The 18,858-nt window shown below is 36.4% G+C and overlaps 1 protein-coding gene across 2 annotated transcripts; it reads right to left on the bottom strand.

Annotated features, from left to right (window-relative positions):
* Positions 1 to 2,216: 2,216 nt before the first annotated feature.
* LOC149783288 (uncharacterized) lies at positions 2,217 to 14,929 on the bottom strand. Of its 2 annotated transcripts, none has more exons than XM_089931521.1 (4): positions 14,787 to 14,929; positions 8,749 to 8,950; positions 7,992 to 8,135; positions 2,217 to 5,922 (listed from the first exon to the last, which is right to left on the bottom strand). In XM_089931521.1, exons 1-4 carry the CDS (start codon positions 14,814 to 14,816, stop codon positions 5,732 to 5,734), a joined length of 567 nt encoding a protein of 188 aa, XP_089787647.1. In that variant the 5' UTR covers positions 14,817 to 14,929; the 3' UTR covers positions 2,217 to 5,731. The 2 variants fall into 2 exon arrangements, with proteins under 2 accessions (XP_089787647.1, XP_089787648.1); XM_089931522.1 differs by lacking the exon at positions 14,787 to 14,929 and adding an exon at positions 9,053 to 10,831.
* Positions 14,930 to 18,858: the final 3,929 nt, after the last annotated feature.

Here is an 18,858-nt window from a genome sequence, read left to right as displayed (position 1 = left end):
CGATACGCGTGAACATCCATGATACCACCCTGAAATAATCGCTGACAAATACCAGCTGCTTCATTAATTATTTCCGATGAGTTATTACGAGCTCGTCTGCCTCCGATGAGAACTTTTAATCGTGATACATCATTGAGAACACTATCAGGACAAGTAATGTGACCACCAAGACCACTACCAGTAGCACCGGGAGGTTCCCCCTTCTTCAAATTCCTTAGCTAACTCCCGCCGTCGTTCTTTTATGGTGGCCGAGGGTAGTAAGTTGATATGAAGACGGTGGAGGTGTATCAAGCTGATGTAAAGGCTGCAGGGATGGAATACGTTGAAGTGAAGGCGGTAGCTGTCTTTCTACTGATGGCGGAGGTGACTGAGTGGATAGTTGTTGTTCTGCTTGTTTCGCTTTCTCATTATAAAGTCTCCCTACTTCTTTAAAAAACCCTCTGAATTCTAAGTCATCATCTCTGGCTTGCTTTTTATTTTTATATATACGATATATCCATTTGATAAGACTATCATCGTTTATTTTTTCAAAGCCAGGCTTTAAGATACTGGATTTATTAAATATACTAATTAATGTTTTTTTCAGGTAGTTCCTCACTTTTAGTATTTCTAATATCTTCGACAAACCCTTCATGAAATTTTTTAATCATTGCAACATTTTCTTTTATTGGTTTAAGTGCAAGTTTTTCTTTTACTCCAGCTACTTTAGTACGAATTTCACTGACCCCTTTAAGTATTTCTTCACCAACAGGAGGATGAACTGCAGCTATATCAGTTGGAAGTTTTTGTAAAATCTTTTTTGTTTGTTTAGTTATCCTTGCAATTTTTTCAGTTTGCTCAGCGGTTTGTTTCAGCGTTGGAAGAATACCTTTTTTTCTTTCCTCTTCCGTAATATCTCCCAATAAAGCTCTTTCAGTGACCGCCGCAGCCTTTTCAGTAGCTGTTGTAACGGGTTTAAATAACTGTTCTGTACCCGTAGCAAATTCAACTTGTGCTTGCTGTCGTTGTTGAAGTTTTTCTCTAAAACTTTCGCGGACAGGAAGAAATTTTTTAATTGCTTCTAATCGCTCTCGAGCTAATCTAACACTATATGCTTCTCCGATATTTGCCATTATTATTGATTTTATATTTTTTTAATTCACAGAAATCCTAGGATTTTTAGAATACTTTGTATTAAAAATGTTTACATTTCTAGCAGCAGAGAGATTGAGCCACCGAATGTTTCGTCTAGTAGACCCTTGTATCGAGAAGTAGTTATATAGGTAGACATTTTTCATGAGAAACCCTTCTGGTCAGCGAAGAAAGCCTCTATCAGTGTTTTCTGACCAGAAGGGTTTATTTTGTGAAGACAATACTTCTATCAAAAGTGTTTTCGATAGAAGGTTCTGGTTGACGAAATAGTCGGTGGGCTCAGTCTCTCTGCTGCTATTTGTTTTATATAACAAAATCTACAGCTAATTCATGAGATCCTGATGTTTAATCTTTTTAAGTTTATCTAATTGAATTTGTATTCCACATAATCAGATTATCGCTTTGTTCTCTTAATACTTGGTTCAACTCAACATCTAAAATTTGTCTTGATCCTAAATAAAGGTTAATGCACACGTTTCTAAAATGATTACGAATTAGAAGTGGTTGTAATACAATATTTGCTTCCGAAGTTTATGTCCGCTAAAAAGTTTCTTTATCAAATTTCTATTTTGTAAGTCACAATATATTAAGATGATATTTTTATTGCCCTCTTCTAGCCACCAAGATCTATTTCTAATCGCATATCATTGTAGTTTATCCTGTCTTAAATAATTGATCTAGTTTATTTTCGTTTCTTTTTCTCTACTATATGTTTGACAGTTTTATTTCAAAATCATTAATTTGTTTAACTAATTTTTTTACCGTTATACCCCTTCTTTCTGTAAACGTAGCACATTGTATAGTTGTGTCACTAATTTCCATTAATAACACCTCTTAAAATAGACCATTATCAATTTTTCTTTCTGAATATCTGTCAAGTACAGCCTGCTCAGGATCCTTTTGAAGATTTTGATTACATTCTCATGATACTTTTTCTTGTGTCAAATGATTAAGGTCTTGCTCAAGGTATGTAATCGAGTGATCCGATCAGTAACATGATGTAGTTTTCATGTCCTTTAAAACATTTATAGAATTCAGAAATAAGTAAAAGCTAGTTCATAGTTCATAAACGTTCATACAAAACATAACATTTAAAAGCATCGTTTATTCAGGAACATATTAATACACAAATGATGGAAAGGAAAAACACACATTATCTTACGAATGCACCTGGTATTTATATAGAAGGTCAATATGGTATATTGCAGTGGCATTAGTCGGTAAATGTAACGAAGATTTCCATAGGTCAGAACATAACCATGTGATCAGGTCAAGCTATATTTATTTCTTTATAATCTGTATCGATGACTACTTTAGTTCAACTTCTAATGATATAACTACGTAACTAATTGAAACACTAAAACGGAGGTATACACACTGTACGCTTTTAAAACGAAATACATGTAACAATGTTGATCGGTTTTTATCGTATCACGAAAAGTGAATACTTTTATTTTGACAGAAAAGAATTAATTCTTTCTTTAGATATATTTGATCTAATTCTGAGGTAAAATAATAATTCATGTTGGCTTTTCACTACGGCTCGGTACAAATGAAATTAAAACTATAGTTAAGTGGATATAGTGAATGAGAGTAGGTGGATCCAAGGCTAACACAATAACAATGGGACTGTTAGTCCTACAAAGGAAGACTCCAACCCTGATAATGACTATATGTGGAAGTGGGTGGATCGGGGATCGATCCTGCCCATCCATCATCGTAACTGTCATTATTGATGCCTTCCTTCGTTTTATTCTTGGACCCCATTACAGTAACTATTTACTGAGAGTCTAAATTTGGAATTAGCCCCTCTATGTAGAATAACCTGTTAAAGAACGCAAAAATGGATTTAAAGGAACAAAAATTGGTTCCTCACTAATCTAAACTATAAATGAATGGCCAAGTCATACTGAACTCGTATATGAAAGCATCAAATCCATGAGTCACTTGCATGTCTAACAGATCCAACATATTCCTTGCTTTGAGTATTGAGCTTTTAGTCAGAACGCGTGTCAATTTAGATACAATATTAAGACCCTGCTCTGGAGTGTTCGAAACCTTATATTGTATACCATTGGTGGAATTGCTTGTTTGTAATTATAGAGAATACTCTGTTCTAAAGCAAGCTTCGAATAAGAAGCAATCACAGAATTCATACGCTTAAATAAGGCTCTAAACCTAATATGAAATATTTTAAAAAAATAACAAAGGAAAAATAAGATTGAATCAATTTATAATAAATTGCAATTATAATAGTTTAATCTTGTTTCTGAGTTTATAGTGAAATAAATTGACATTTGGCGACTCACACAACGTATAAAACGCCCTTTGCGCGTTATTTACTGCGTAATTCGGTTGCTGACACTTTATAACAAGATAACTAAGAAAAAAATCCACAAACAACTCTCAAAAATGACTGATTTATTGAACAGAAACAAAAAAAAAAAAAATAATTGGAAAGTCTGTTAGTTGACCATGACGTTTCATTTTTGGCACTAATAATGAAAATGAATGAATAGGAAAATGTCCGTGTCCAAGAATAGTCATTGTAGTTTGTTGAAAATTAAGTTAAGAAAACAAATTTTATCATAAAGAAGGAAACATTTTATGTTCATCTCCTGACCGTGACCTTGGACGAAGCAGTGCCAAACTATATAGGCTTCTGCCTCTCCCCATGGGTAGGCCAATAACGAGGTTGTTGAAAAACGACCGGATCAAAAAAACATTATGTGACGTATATTATTCTGTCAAGGACAGGCGGACTGACAGATGCATACGTACAGACGGGCAGTAGTACCACTAAATCTTGCTCACACCTTCGGTTATAGTATAGCAATTATACCGAGTTTCGAGGCTATTTCAAGGACGTAGGTACAGGGCCGGTTAAGTCAATGACAATGGGAAAACAAAATCAAACTGTTGCTGGAGGAGAGAGAATGATGAACGGAAGCAAGTTATACATCAATCATTACATGTCAGTTTTAACTCTGCATGTTGAAGAAATGAAGTTGGTCACACGTAAACTTGCTATAAGTGACCGTGAGTTTAAAGAATTAGTGCATCTATTTACCTAATATTTATCAGAAACGAATAAACTAAAACAGTTAACTTGAAGAAAAAATATGCGTATTCACCATACGTAGGTTATCTAGACGGTTTATCCATTTCCATTTTACCTTCAGATAAATTTAGTATTGACATATCCGGTTCGCTAAATATTATCACATTTGCATTAAAGTCACCCTATGAGTCAATGCTGATTTCAGTTGTATTCCGTATGTAGAGAACTTATCAGAGTCGGTGCGTCAGCTGTATTCCATATGTAGAGAACAGACCAGAATCGGTATGTAAGTTGTATCTTGTATGTAGAGAACATACCAGAGTCGGTACGTCAGTTGTATTCCGTATGTAGAGAACAGACCAGAATCAGTATTTAAGTTGTATTTTGTATGTAGAGAACAGATCAGAGTCGGTACGTCAGTTGTATCCCGTATGTAGAGAACAGACCAGAGTCGGTACGTCAGTTGTATTCTGTATTTTGAGAACATGCCCGAGTCGGTACGTCAGTTATGTGTCTACGGATCAGCAGTCAGATAATCTTAATTCTTTATACGAAAGGAACGCAGTTAAGAAAGAGGGTACCAGGCTTTATATTTATCGTAAATTCCATATATGGATTCGGGTAACAGTTATTACATCCAGCTGACTTCCCACAGATGTAGTTCCAATCTATTTCTGGAGCGTATTTTCCGTCTGGTTTTGATGGTGATACAAGAGTCAGATTTAGGCATACTTGGTACTGATTTAAAGGTAACTGTTTAGAATTTGAGCATTATGGTATGGTTGCCTGTGTGTATCTCGGCTTTAGTGCACAGCGAGTAATTAGAAACTGATGCTAATCCGGAAGTGAAATTTGTGACCCACTGCACTTTTTTTTTTTTTGTTTACAGTCCAGTCAGATAACCCTTGGCAAGAAAGTAACCATGAGCTCATCTTTGAAGATAATTTTAGATTAACATATGATTTACTAGGATTAGGATACAGTGGAAAATATAGTACCAAGAAACAAATCTTGATATCATATAGGAAAAATAATTGTGATCCGAGTCTATTTGATTGGAGCTGGATCGTAATACGTATGTTTGGTCCAATATAATGCAGTATAAAATAATCTACTAACAAATAATGTACATTCTTCGAGTTACAAAGGCCTCTAAAAATCATTCTTTTCATAAAATCAACACCTATTATAAACTGTCCAACAAGTACACAAAAATCACTTTGCAACTATTTAGTCCTCGTGAGCAGACGATCTTTTTATGGGCACATTTGTATTAAATAACGTATAAACGGTGTTCAGTATAGGCAAGTGGTCATTTTACCAGGCCTGAAAGCATTTTACTTAAATAAGATCCGTATTTTAGTGAACAATTATTTTAAGAGAGGTAATTAAAATTTCTATTATTGCATCACGTGGCAATTATGTGTAAAATACAATGACGTATTGCAATCATTTGAATGTTCACTCTGAACTTGAGAAAGTTGGCAAGTATATTTGCATCCTAGGAAAACTGATTCACGACATTTACGGTCTAAAATATCAAATTGCCGAATATGAACCTTCACGTGATTCCGCTCTCCAACCCAGTAAAAGCAAAATTCCAGCAATGATGGACAGAATGGCTGACAGGATGGCGAGGATGAATCCCACCGAAAGATTATACAGGGCCAATGCTGGATCTTGTTTGAACTTCGCTGCCCAGATGATTACGCCTACAATCAAGCACAGACCTACCGGTATAAAACAAATATACTTATCAATAAAAATTACTCGAAATACCTAATAAAAGAAACGAATTACATGGTAGGCCGAGGGTAGTTTGTGTTAATATGATACTGGAATTTTTAAATTGTTATATTACGCTTGGATTTGGAAACACAAATTTGTTCAAATTTATACTTTGGCATTTGAACACACACACCACCACCCCACCCCACCCCTACCCCAACCATGTAGATTCTTTTTTTTTTTTTGGAAATTACTCGTTGAACAATGCACATCCTGGTTGGATACATGTTTTGCAGTGAAAATGCTGTTCAAATGGACTCTCTTAATTTGGACATGCATGGCTAAAATCCTGTTTATGCACGTTAACAAATGCACAAGTCTGCTTTGTTTAATTGTCATTATATTAACTTCCGCTCGATGTGGTTCTATTGTTAGCGTGCTGGATGTGTGACCGAAAAGGCTGTAGATAAAATCCTGTATAGATCTAGCTCTGGTCGCCTACCGCAGCGTCTCCTTATGCTAATTACAGTATTCGGATTATCTCATCAGTAAATAACCTGTTTATATTTCTGTACCGTAAAGCACCATTCCACACCAAACGTACTCTAGCATCGTTACCTGCTTTCTTTTTCAAGTTTATTTAGCATGTTCCGTCAGACAAAATAGGTATTCTGAATTATGTTTAAATATGTAAGTTTCCTTGAAGCAGACATAGTGAACACTTAAATTAAATATACATGTATTAGGACAGAAATTTTTAGTACAAGTAACAAGATTGAAATTTTCTCTAAATGGTATTAAAAGTAAGTTGATAAATTATATTGAAAGTAAATTTATATTAAAATATATTGAGATTGAATCCATTTATTTCGGTATTGCAATTATATACTATTTAATACAGATTGCGGTCTTATGATCAAGTACGAACTGTCTATACATACATTTCCCTTGTATCCTAAAGTCGGCACACAAAGAAAAAAAAATACATGTAAGCACCGCATTGCGGAAACCTAGAAAAATCATAAGCTATTACTAATCGCGCTGACGTTGTAGAATTATCTGTCTAATGACATACATAGATCCAGACGATAGCCTGTAAGAGACTACGAAGCTTCACTTGAGGTTCTGGCCATGGCAAAGAGCTAGGAGCGCGCCATATTTGGCGTTGTCTTCAGAAACTGGTATAAAAACCCCAGCCGCGGGTCGACACCAGTTTTGCTGGTCAGAAGCTCAAATAGACTTTTGTCTTTACAGGTAGGATTATGATCTATGTATAATTTTTCATAGTATAAGAATTTTTAGTGTTAAGATGTTAACCTAACATCAATATGTTTAAACATTAGATTATTTAAATATTTTCTTGCTATTCCTTAATATAATGTACCGGAAAGTTTAATTGTTTGAAGAACTTATATTTACTTATAACTATATTACTGATTTTAGTAAAAGCAACGTTCGCTACCAACTTCATACTCAGTAATAGTTAATTTAGAAATAAAATACTCTTTATATAATAGAGTTTAATATGTTGACTTTTTAGAATAAATTCAGTAAAATATATTTCAATTACGGTATTAGTCTGAAATATTGAATTTTAGATTCTTTTGCTATCGTGAATTTATTCGATATTTAATTATCTGTATTACATTCTAAACGGCAGATATTATACAAGTATGATGTTGGTAAGTGAAAGAATATCGTAGTTTTATATGTATTTCTTATATTCGTAAATTGAGCTTGTTGTAGTTTGATATTGAAATGTAAGTTTACATGTTGAGTATTTCAATAAAGTTTTGCTGGTCAGAAGCTCAAATAGACTTTTGTCTTTACAGCTCGATCCCGAGTACCTTCAATTCCCCAAGAATGTAGTCACGTCTTCATCATCGAGTGACACTACATCAAATGACTTGAACTTCCTTCCTTTCCTCTCTCTCTCTCTCTCGGAATTGAGAAACGGATTAGCTTAGAGTTTACGAAGTAAAACTCTTCGTAAAACATGAATTAAAGTTTGGCTTGCTTGAAATAAATACTAACTGAATCAGAGAGATAATTAGCATTTGTTAAAGCTTACCACCAGCAAATATGCATGGTCCTGGTACTTTGCCTGCGATGCTGCTATTCTTGGCGATGCAAATGTGCAAGATGGCGACTAAAACGGCTAAAATGATCCCGCAAATTCCAACCACCTCAAACACTGACGTAGCGATTATCCAATCTAAGAGCAATATAAACAGAAAATCTGGATAATTTCTGGTCGGAAAGTGTACAATATGGGAAAGATTCCATAACATGTAATGAATGTTGAATGCAGGGTGCATTTACTGTACCAACAGCCAATGAATATCAGTTCTGGTTAGGAACTAATACCATCGGAACAAGGTAAACACTTTTTGTTCGATTTTTCAAATTAAATATTCATTTAATTATGAATAGAGGAAACAGGTAAATATATATCTGGTACATGCATTAATATACGATGATTGTAAGGAATGTATTCAAAAACAGAAAAGCGAATATATTCGTGCGTTTGTGGAAAAAAATAATACCATTATTAATGAAGAACCTTGATTTTAATAACTGCTAAATTTGAAATGATATAGCCGATATATAGAGCGACTTGTCCTATAATATGCATGAGAGGTGATAATAAAATGAATCAAGTTTTGATCACGAATGTAATCTGTGCCACGTAGAATGGAAATTAAGGTAACATATAGACAGGTACGATATGACATAGATGTGGGGGATGGCTGTGAAATCACGTAAACTTGTGTGTTGGTATGTCCGAGAGAGAGAGAGAGAGAGAGAGAGAGAAGTACTCCTTTTACCTGGCTTTTGCACATATGATGTGCATATCACTTGACTGGTCGCATCAGAGACGCAAACTCTCCACAGTCCGAACATTACCTCTCCATAAACCGTACGCAGCATCACCCATTTTGGAACAGCTATTGCAACGACGCCTAAAATAAGCGACACGGCACCACACACAACTCCGGCAATTGTCATTTTATTCATTGCTGTTGAAATCTAATAAAGTGAAACCAAATAAGATCGAATATAACTATACTTTTTAAAGCAAAATACAGGTCAATGTACTGATTTTATTTTCAAAATCACAAACAATCTCACCTACGCACAGAATATAGATAATGTCCCCTTCTAAGTCAACCAGGCACAATAGGTTCATTGTTCTGGCTACGGATATTATTATTGTCGTCACGTGATGCATTTACTTGTAAGGGAGAGGGGCATAAATAAAGTATCCTCTCGTATTAACCACTTAGAAGTAAAGTGTTTATACGAAGTATTTCCTTGCCACGTATGCATTGTTTTAGTCAACGTCCGTCTCATATAATTTTAAGCCAAACATTAATATTTCAGAATTATTTATTTCTGTCAACCAACTTGAACATTTGAGAAATGATCCACTGTACGTATGTCTTTTTGCGGGTTCTCCAACAATACCTTAGCTCAACTCAAGGCAAATCATACAATATCTGACATCGTACTCACTTATGCATGCGAATATATAATTAATACATGTAGTGTCAAGGGGTTTAGGTTTTCAAGCACTGTTTTAGTACACATAGCTATTAAATGTATACGGTCACAGGAAACTTTAAGATACGATCAATGTAAGATTATTGTATCGGACAAATTTATCGGCATCCATTTAGCACGTCTCCGGGCAAAGTAAAAGAAAATGTCTAACATTGAAGTGAATTAATCATTTTTTTTATACGATACTTCTGAAATGAAAAAAAAAAAAAATCATGAAAAATGACGTATACAATCTTTTTGAATAGATATATTAGTAATTGACTTTTAATTTTGTTCAGACCTAGTGGGTTATATATATCGGCCTGAAAATGAATCTCAGTAAATTCATGTGCACACACACAAATTATGGCACTCGAAATGAAGAAAATGCTTCAGTCTCACACACGAAATATCCGTGCAGCATGCTGCGTGCCTTATTGGCAATATCAATATGAAGCCTATATTCGATTGCCTCCCAAACGAAAAGGTAGGAAGGGTATGACAATAAACGAATGTTCCAAACGTCAGGTGAGACTAACAATAAATTGCCGTCTATCTGTACACTCAAACTTGTTTGCTTGAGGTATCTTTAAGTTTCCGCTCTAGTTATTCTAGCCACAACAAATACTCAAGTAAATATGTATCATATGTGATGGATTCTCTTCTCTACCCGCGCACTCCCACAGCATATTAAGATGTGTACAGGAAGTATCCAGGGAAAAAATATTCAGATGGCTACAATATCTAATAGACGCAGAAAAAGTTGCACTGAATGTTACTCAAGCGTCGAATTCCACAAATATAGCAGTACCCCTAAATTAGCATTAGATTTGGTCTTATTTATAAGCAGAGTGACTTTTGATATCGATCATCATTTTTATAACTGCGCTATATGAAGAAAGGCGCTGGAAAGCGACGAAAAGTAATAAATTCACTCGAAATTCAAGGTGCTTTATCTAAACCGAGTGCCCTTCTTTTTTTGTTGTAGTCTCAGATAATAATGTATGAGGATGTTTGTGGGTCTTGATCGTCAAAATATATTTTTTGTAGTTGTGACATTTGTAGAATGTGTATATTCTAAATTTAAACGTCAGCAGAGAGCACAATATATATGTGCCGCTTATGCTTCTGTCATTGTGTATCAGACTGTGTCAGTGTTCAAGTCATATCTCACATTGCACATAAATGCACTGGTACCAAATATCACCGCTGTTTTTCCCGTGTTTTTTTTAATTCTTTTTTCATTAAAAAACCCAAAACAAAACAAAACAAACATGGGTTTGTTGTCATACATCCCTGCCTATCACTGTCATTCAACTGCTCCTACAACCATAATTATGTTGTAATACATCCCTGCCAAGCATACCTATCACTGTCTTTCAACTGCTCCTACAACTATGATTATGTTGTCAGACATCCCTCCTAAGCATACCTATCACTGTCTTTCATCTGCTTCTACAACCATGATTATGTTGTCAGACATCCCTGCCAAGCATACCTATCACTGTCTTTCAACTGCTCCTACAACCATGATTATGTTGTCAGACATCCCTGTTAAGCATACCTATCACTGTCTTTCAACTGCTTCTACAACCATGATTATGTTGTCATACATCCCTGCTAAGCATACCTATCACTGTCTTTCAACTGCTCCTACAACCATGATTATGTTGTCATACATCCCTGCCAAGCATACATATCACTGTCTTTCAACTGCTCCTACAACCATGAGTATGTTGTCACACATACCTGCCAAGCATACCTATCACTGTCTTTCAACTGCTCCTACAACCATAATTATGTTGTCAGACATCCCTGCCAAGCATACCTATCACTGTCTTTCAACTGCTCCTACAACCATGATTATGTTGCCATACATCCCTGCCATGCATACCTATCACGTTCTTTCAACTGCTCCTACAACCATGATTATGTTGTCAGACATCCCTGCCAAGCATACCTATCACTGTCTTTCAACTGCTCCTGCAACCATAATTATGTTGTAATACATCCCTGCCAAGCATACCTATCACTGTCTTTCAACTGCTCCTACAACCATGATTATGTTGAAATACATCCCTGCCAAGCATACCTATCACTGTCTTTCAACTGCTCCTACAACCATGATTATGTGGTCATACATCCCTGCCAAGCATACCTATCACTGTCTTTCAACTGCTCCTACAACCATGATTATGTTGAAATACATCCCTGCCAAGCATACCTATCACTGTCTTTCAACTGCTCCTACAACCATGATTATGTGGTCATACATCCCTGCCAAGCATACCTATCACTGTCTTTCAACTGTTCCTACAACCATGATTATGTTGAAATACATCCCTGCCAAGCATACCTATCACTGTCTTTCAACTGCTCCTACAACCATGATTATGTTGAAATACATCCCTGCCAAGCATACCTATCACTGTCTTTCAACTGCTCCTACAACCATGATTATGTGGTCATACATCCCTGCCAAGCATACCTAGCACTGTCTTTCAACTGCTCCTACAACTATGATTATGTTGTCAGACATCCCTGCTAAGCATACCTATCACTGTCTTTCAACTGCTTCTACAACCATGATTATGTTGTCAGACATCCCTGCCAAGCATACCTATCACTGTCTTTCAACTGCTCCTACAACCATGATTATGTTGTCAGACATCCCTGTTAAGCATACCTATCACTGTCTTTCAACTGCTTCTACAACCATGATTATGTTGTCATACATCCCTGCTAAGCATACCTATCACTGTCTTTCAACTGCTCCTACAACCATGATTATGTTGTCATACATCCCTGCCAAGCATACATATCACTGTCTTTCAACTGCTCCTACAACCATGAGTATGTTGTCACACATACCTGCCAAGCATACCTATCACTGTCTTTCAACTGCTCCTACAACCATAATTATGTTGTCAGACATCCCTGCCAAGCATACCTATCACTGTCTTTCAACTGCTCCTACAACCATGATTATGTTGCCATACATCCCTGCCATGCATACCTATCACGTTCTTTCAACTGCTCCTACAACCATGATTATGTTGTCAGACATCCCTGCCAAGCATACATATCACTGTCTTTCAACTGCTCCTGCAACCATAATTATGTTGTAATACATCCCTGCCAAGCATACCTATCACTGTCTTTCAACTGCTCCTACAACCATGATTATGTTGAAATACATCCCTGCCAAGCATACCTATCACTGTCTTTCAACTGCTCCTACAACCATGATTATGTGGTCATACATCCCTGCCAAGCATACCTATCACTGTCTTTCAACTGCTCCTACAACCATGATTATGTTGAAATACATCCCTGCCAAGCATACCTATCACTGTCTTTCAACTGCTCCTACAACCATGATTATGTGGTCATACATCCCTGCCAAGCATACCTATCACTGTCTTTCAACTGCTCCTACAACCATGATTATGTTGTCAGACATCCCTGCCAAGCATACCTATCACTGTCTTTCAACTGCTCCTACAACCATAATTATGTTGTAATACATCCCTGCCAAGCATACCTATCACTGTCTTTCAACTGCTCCTACAACCTTGATTATGTTGAAATACATCCCTGCCAAGCATACCTATCACTGTCTTTCAACTGCTCCTACAACCATGATTATGTGGTCATACATCCCTGCCAAGCATACCTATCACTGTCTTTCAACTGCTCCTACAACCATGATTATGTGGTCATACATCCCTGCCAAGCATACCTATCACTGTCTTTCAACTGCTCCTACAACCATGATTATGTGGTCATACATCCCTGCCAAGCATACCTATCACTGTCCTGCTTCTACACCATTAAAATTAGACATTTTAAAATGGTATCTGTGATAGCCCAGTAGTCTTTGATTGGGCAAGTGCTGTTTGAATTTCGATGACGCTCCTGTTGGTGATTTTACATACATTTTCACAACTTCCGAGTTGAATGCCGTATTGTCTGAGAACTGGTATGTATACAATCAATGAGCCAAGTGTGACAACACATATGCCAGGGACTCCTGGATGACAATCCATAAGTACGTGCATCCTCTGAAAATAGTCCTATTGCATTTCTAAGCACATTACACACCTGATCATCCAACTAGTAACTGCCACTATTGCATTTGCTCGTTAGAATGTTGTTCATACACTGGAAAACAGTACGTAAATCGTCTGACCTTCAGCACATCTTTGATAACGGGATTCATCCAAAAATTGCTTCGAGCTAAATCAGGTTGTTTGTAAGCCTTGGCAAAGTTAAGATGTTGAACTCTGTCAAAAAATCTTCCACAATGACGGATGTATTCACCGGTGAGTTTTCATGTGGTAGATATATACCTCGGTCCCAGAAGGCAGTTCGGTAGTGTTCCCCAACCATTGGTAACATTTTGGAGGCGCAAACATATCCAATTACACTAGCAGAGTACGACACTGATACGTGGATGGCAGGGCCGTTTGTATCGAAATACAGTGCATACAACATTCTTCTGTCTACGTCGATGAATTTATGACTGACCCATTTTTGTCTTTTGGGCCGTACTTTAGCTATGATTTCATTCGTAGGAATCAATATGACCTGTTGGCACGTGCAGAAAAGGCCGGAGGGGATTATTACATGTAAAACCGGGAAGTTTATGACATAAGTTAATATAGTAAATAAAACTAAACTAAATATACAGCCGAATAAATGTGCAATGTTATCAGGATTACATTAATAACTTGATTTTATTCCGATTTATCTGAATTTGCAACTTTGGTTTATATTAGGCCAATAAAGGGTATACGACTTGCAAAGTTACATATCGGATAAAGCATGAGTATTGTCACTAATTTACGTACTTCAGGAATCGGCAACCATTTCTTACAAAGCGCATAACGTGCCACTTTTATCTAAATTAATTACAAAATGAACGAGCGTGTGCTTCCAGTAAGAGAGACAACTGTTAAAATCGAGATAGTTGGCTGCCCTTGGCGTGCCACACTAAACCTCTTGACGTACTACTTTTGGCATGCGTGACGTAGGTTGCCGACCCCTTTGTTAGTAAGAAAGTATGTGATTGGCTAATTGCACAAACATAGCCAGTCAAAAGCGCTTATACTACAAAAATGATAAAAGCAGATGTTAGCTTTATTAGCCAAAGGGCAACCTAATTTTAAAACATAAATGTCCATTTAAAGTTGTACGTCAAAACCCTAATAGTAACAAATTGTTTTGACTCATGATCTTTAAATAACGTAACAGAAAGGAGCAAAACCAAGTTTAGTAAAGTCAACAACAAAAAAAGTGTGAAAATTTAAGAGACGCGTACGTGATTGTGAGTTAAATCCCAAATGACCATGAAAGTCCTCTCATAAGTCCAAAATTTATAGGATGTTCCGAATAAATTCCAATAATCCTGAATGTCCTAATGTGCCTAAAGGATTCAGTCCAGAATGTCCCTCTCTTGCTCAAATCATCGCAATTTCATTCATATATTATTCATCCTGTATTTTACTACGATGCATGTCATTTACATCGTGTTCACGTCAATATCGGTCTCGCATTGTCTAGGGAAACATGATAATTTTAATGATTGCGATCTGAAGCAAATTTCAATGGATAGGTAATACATATTATTATTTTGAAGTTCATATCAGTTACATCTCAAGCATATTATATCAAGTCGTACAGTCATTCTCTGATTTTTTTATGAATAAAAGGGTCTTAACCTTTCCATAGACAGTGTGCAAATAGACTCCGCCTTAATTATTACCCCGGCCAATGAAACTACATATCCGACTGAAACAGTTTAACCACGAAATGTACTTTACAGTCTCGACGGGCCCTTGAAACCTGACATCATTTGAATTGTGAACACTGTAATTAAATCCTATGGAAAGTATGAGCCACCGTAGCGGACAAAAGCTGGTCCAATCAGAAAGTTGCAGTTGAAATTTTAATGTCATATATCCAGAATTCCAGTTTCACGTACTGTATCAGAAATGCTTGTCCTTAAAGTTCCAATTTCTTGGTCAAGATTTTAGACTGTATCTGTTGAATTTAAACAGTAATGGTTGAAAGTTATATTTTATATGTCGAGGTTTTAGATTGTTTCGTTTGAATTACACGTCGGTGGTTGAAATTTCAATGTCTTACGCCGAGAATTCCTGATTTTCGTATTGGTCAAAGAGTTTATGTTGAATATTATCTGTTTAATTTCACAGCACTGATTGAAAATTTGATGTCCAATAACGAATTTTTAGATTGTATCTTTTGAATTAACGGCGGTTGTTGAAATTTTAATGTCATATGTCGAGATTTTCAATTTAACATGTTGAATCACATTGATTGTGCTAAAGTTCCATTTCGTATGTTTACTTTTTTAGATTGTATCTGTTAATTACACAGCGGTGGTTGGACATTTTGTTGTGCTTGTTAGAATTGTTATTTTTATATGGTGAAATGATGTGTTGGTGTTAAATGTAACATTGCACAATGTCCACTTGAACAATTCAAAATCATATCGAGTATTAAGATACATCATTCGTGTATTCAATTATGAAGTGCAAATTACATTTCATGCATTTACTGTTTTGAAAGTTACCATTCACATGTCAAGAATTACTATTAATGTCTTCGCTAGAGGTCGCTCTCGTGGACGCACCGCGTTATTTTTAAACAAGGAGGCTGCTTCTCGTTGCTGTGAAATGATGAAATTTAAATACTCGCCATATGAAATGGAACTCTCATCACAAACAGTTACATTCAACGTGTGAATTAGGGATTCTCGACATATGATTTTTAAATTTCAACCAACGTTGTGTAATTCAAAATATACACTGTAAAACGTCGACATAGGAAATAGAACTTTAAACCACCACTGTATAATTCAACATATAAAATATAAAATCTCGATCAATGAAAATGGAACTTTAAGGACATGCAATTTGATCCAACATGTGATATTGGATTTCTCGACATACAACATCTAAATTTCAACTGCAACTTTCTCATTGGACCATCTTTTGTCCGCTACGGCACCTCATAGGAAAGTGTACACATACAACCACGACGAACCAGGTACTTCCTTGTTACTTGATGTCAGTTCAAGTTAAAGGGTGTCATCCAGCTCAGATTCTATTCTCTCTTACTCGTCATATATCATATATTCCACCTATTTTTGTCCATTGTTTAGCAGATACAGATATACATGCTGAGACAGATATATATATATATATATATATATATATATATATATATATATATATATATATATATATATATATATATATATATATATATATATAATAGGGTGGAGTTGGATGCTAACATGAAGAGAAATAGCTAACCCCTTTCACACCTTTAATTTTTCCACACACATTTAGCAAATTATTTTAATTACTTGCCTCAGATGCGGGAGGTCGTGGGTTCGATCCCCGGCCGAGTCATACCAAAGACTTATAAGATTGGTACTAACAGCTGCCTCGTTTGGCGATCAGCATTAAGAGGTTAGTGTTAGGACCTGTTGGCCTGGTGTCAGAATAATGTGACTGGGTGGGACATCATGATACATGTCTGCGGCATGATGCCTCAGTGCAAGACATCGCTATAAATTGCCACACTGCGGACATCATAGCGATATGACTCAAACATTGTTAAAGCTAGGTTAAAAATCAAAATCACACACACACACACCAGGGCCGGCGCTACCATATAGGCAAACTAGGCAGCCGCCTAGGGCGCTGATTTCAGGGGGCGCATATTTAATTTTTTTAATTGTTTATAAACTTGGAAATTGATATTTTCCGGGGGTGGGGGTGGGGGTGTAGGCGCCAGAATCTAACCTTGCCTAGTGCGCCATATAATCTGACCGGGTCTGGCATCGGCCCTGAGACACACACACACACACACACACACACACACACACACACACACATAAAAGAAACACACACACACACACACATATACACACACACACATTTTATTTACGAAATTATATTCGCATTTAAAGGAATTCGCTTAGGTAAACTCTAAAACATCTGTCGTTTTCTGGGTATTTTGCTGTAATTTTTTCATCCCGATTGCAGTCTTTTCATATTCCATAGATGTTTTGTAAATAAAATCAACGTAGTAGAAACTGGGAAAGTTATAGTTTAATAATGCAACTGTTGAAAAGAAAAGATTACAATCCCTTAATAGACAGAATCCGTCCGCTTATCCGTAGCAACGCCTCATAATGGGACGTCCATTTAGTACGGACTCATGGAGGGGATTGAGGGAGTAACCCAAATGTATACGCTTGCATATTGGGGGTGGGGGTCCACTGATATGTACGTACGCAAAGGAAACGAGGGTGGGTGGGTGAAACCTCAATAATAATTTGTCTTAAACGTAACCTGTTCGACTCCTGTCGTCGTTTGAATTTTAGCGGACACTAGACAAACTGTTTAATGTTCCGCAGCTTATTTCTTTGATGATGCCAAACATTCAACGTCGGTGGACTGTCGTATTAAATACGTTATTATTATTAATACTTTATGGTTTCTACGCGAATTAAATATAGACAGTTCTCTTGAATGGGCGTGCATCAAACGTACTTACGCAGAGGATAGGTGCAAAAAAGTACGCGTATGTACGGGGGGGGGGGGTGTTGGGTCAAGCTTTGCCAGATTTTTGCGTACGTCCTAAATGGATGGCCCCTAAAGCAAACACATTCGTTCCTGGTAATGAATGAAAGCGTAATGCATTCAGCTGATAAGTAAGTTCTTTGCCAATACTGCAAGTATGACCGACTTATAAGTGATTGATGAAAGAATTAGTCGGGCTGTACATTTCCACTTGTCAAGAACAACATTCCAGTTCATTCAGTAATTGTTTTTATCAATTACTACTTTATCTAATTTAGTTTACGAAAGATATGCCTTATATATGTGATGTGGGGGAAAATCACTGATAATTCACTGTTGTCCGAGTGTCAGTAGCTTCCCATGAGTCCGGGGTTCTCCCCGATTGTTTTTTTTTTACCGACTCTTTCTCCAGCAAATATTTTGACCGCCATGTATTGCATATAATGTGCTGAAAAATGGTGTTAAATCGATGAAAAGAAACAAACAGGATGTCGTATCAGATTTCTTTCTTAGAACGAAAGACCGTTTATTTTAATGTGTTAGTTTCATATTTGTCAAAATAGCAGGTAACTTCCCTGGCAGAAAATCGTCAATTTTAAATATTTCTTACATTTTATATATGTCCTTATAACAATAATAGTGATAACCTGAACTTACGACTCAATCAGGAAGTTGCGCAAAGGCAGACCGGAATTACATATAGCTAAGTCTGGAGGACAGGAATCTGATGTAGGCTCGGTAGGATCTAATCTGTCGGAATCGGAATATATCATA

This window comes from Sinohyriopsis cumingii, chromosome 14 (assembly GCF_028554795.1).
Source record: "Sinohyriopsis cumingii isolate HCF-2022 chromosome 14, ASM2855479v2, whole genome shotgun sequence".
In the NCBI taxonomy this organism is placed as follows: domain Eukaryota; kingdom Metazoa; phylum Mollusca; class Bivalvia; order Unionida; family Unionidae; genus Sinohyriopsis; species Sinohyriopsis cumingii.
This window is presented reverse-complemented; position numbering and strand designations above follow the sequence as displayed.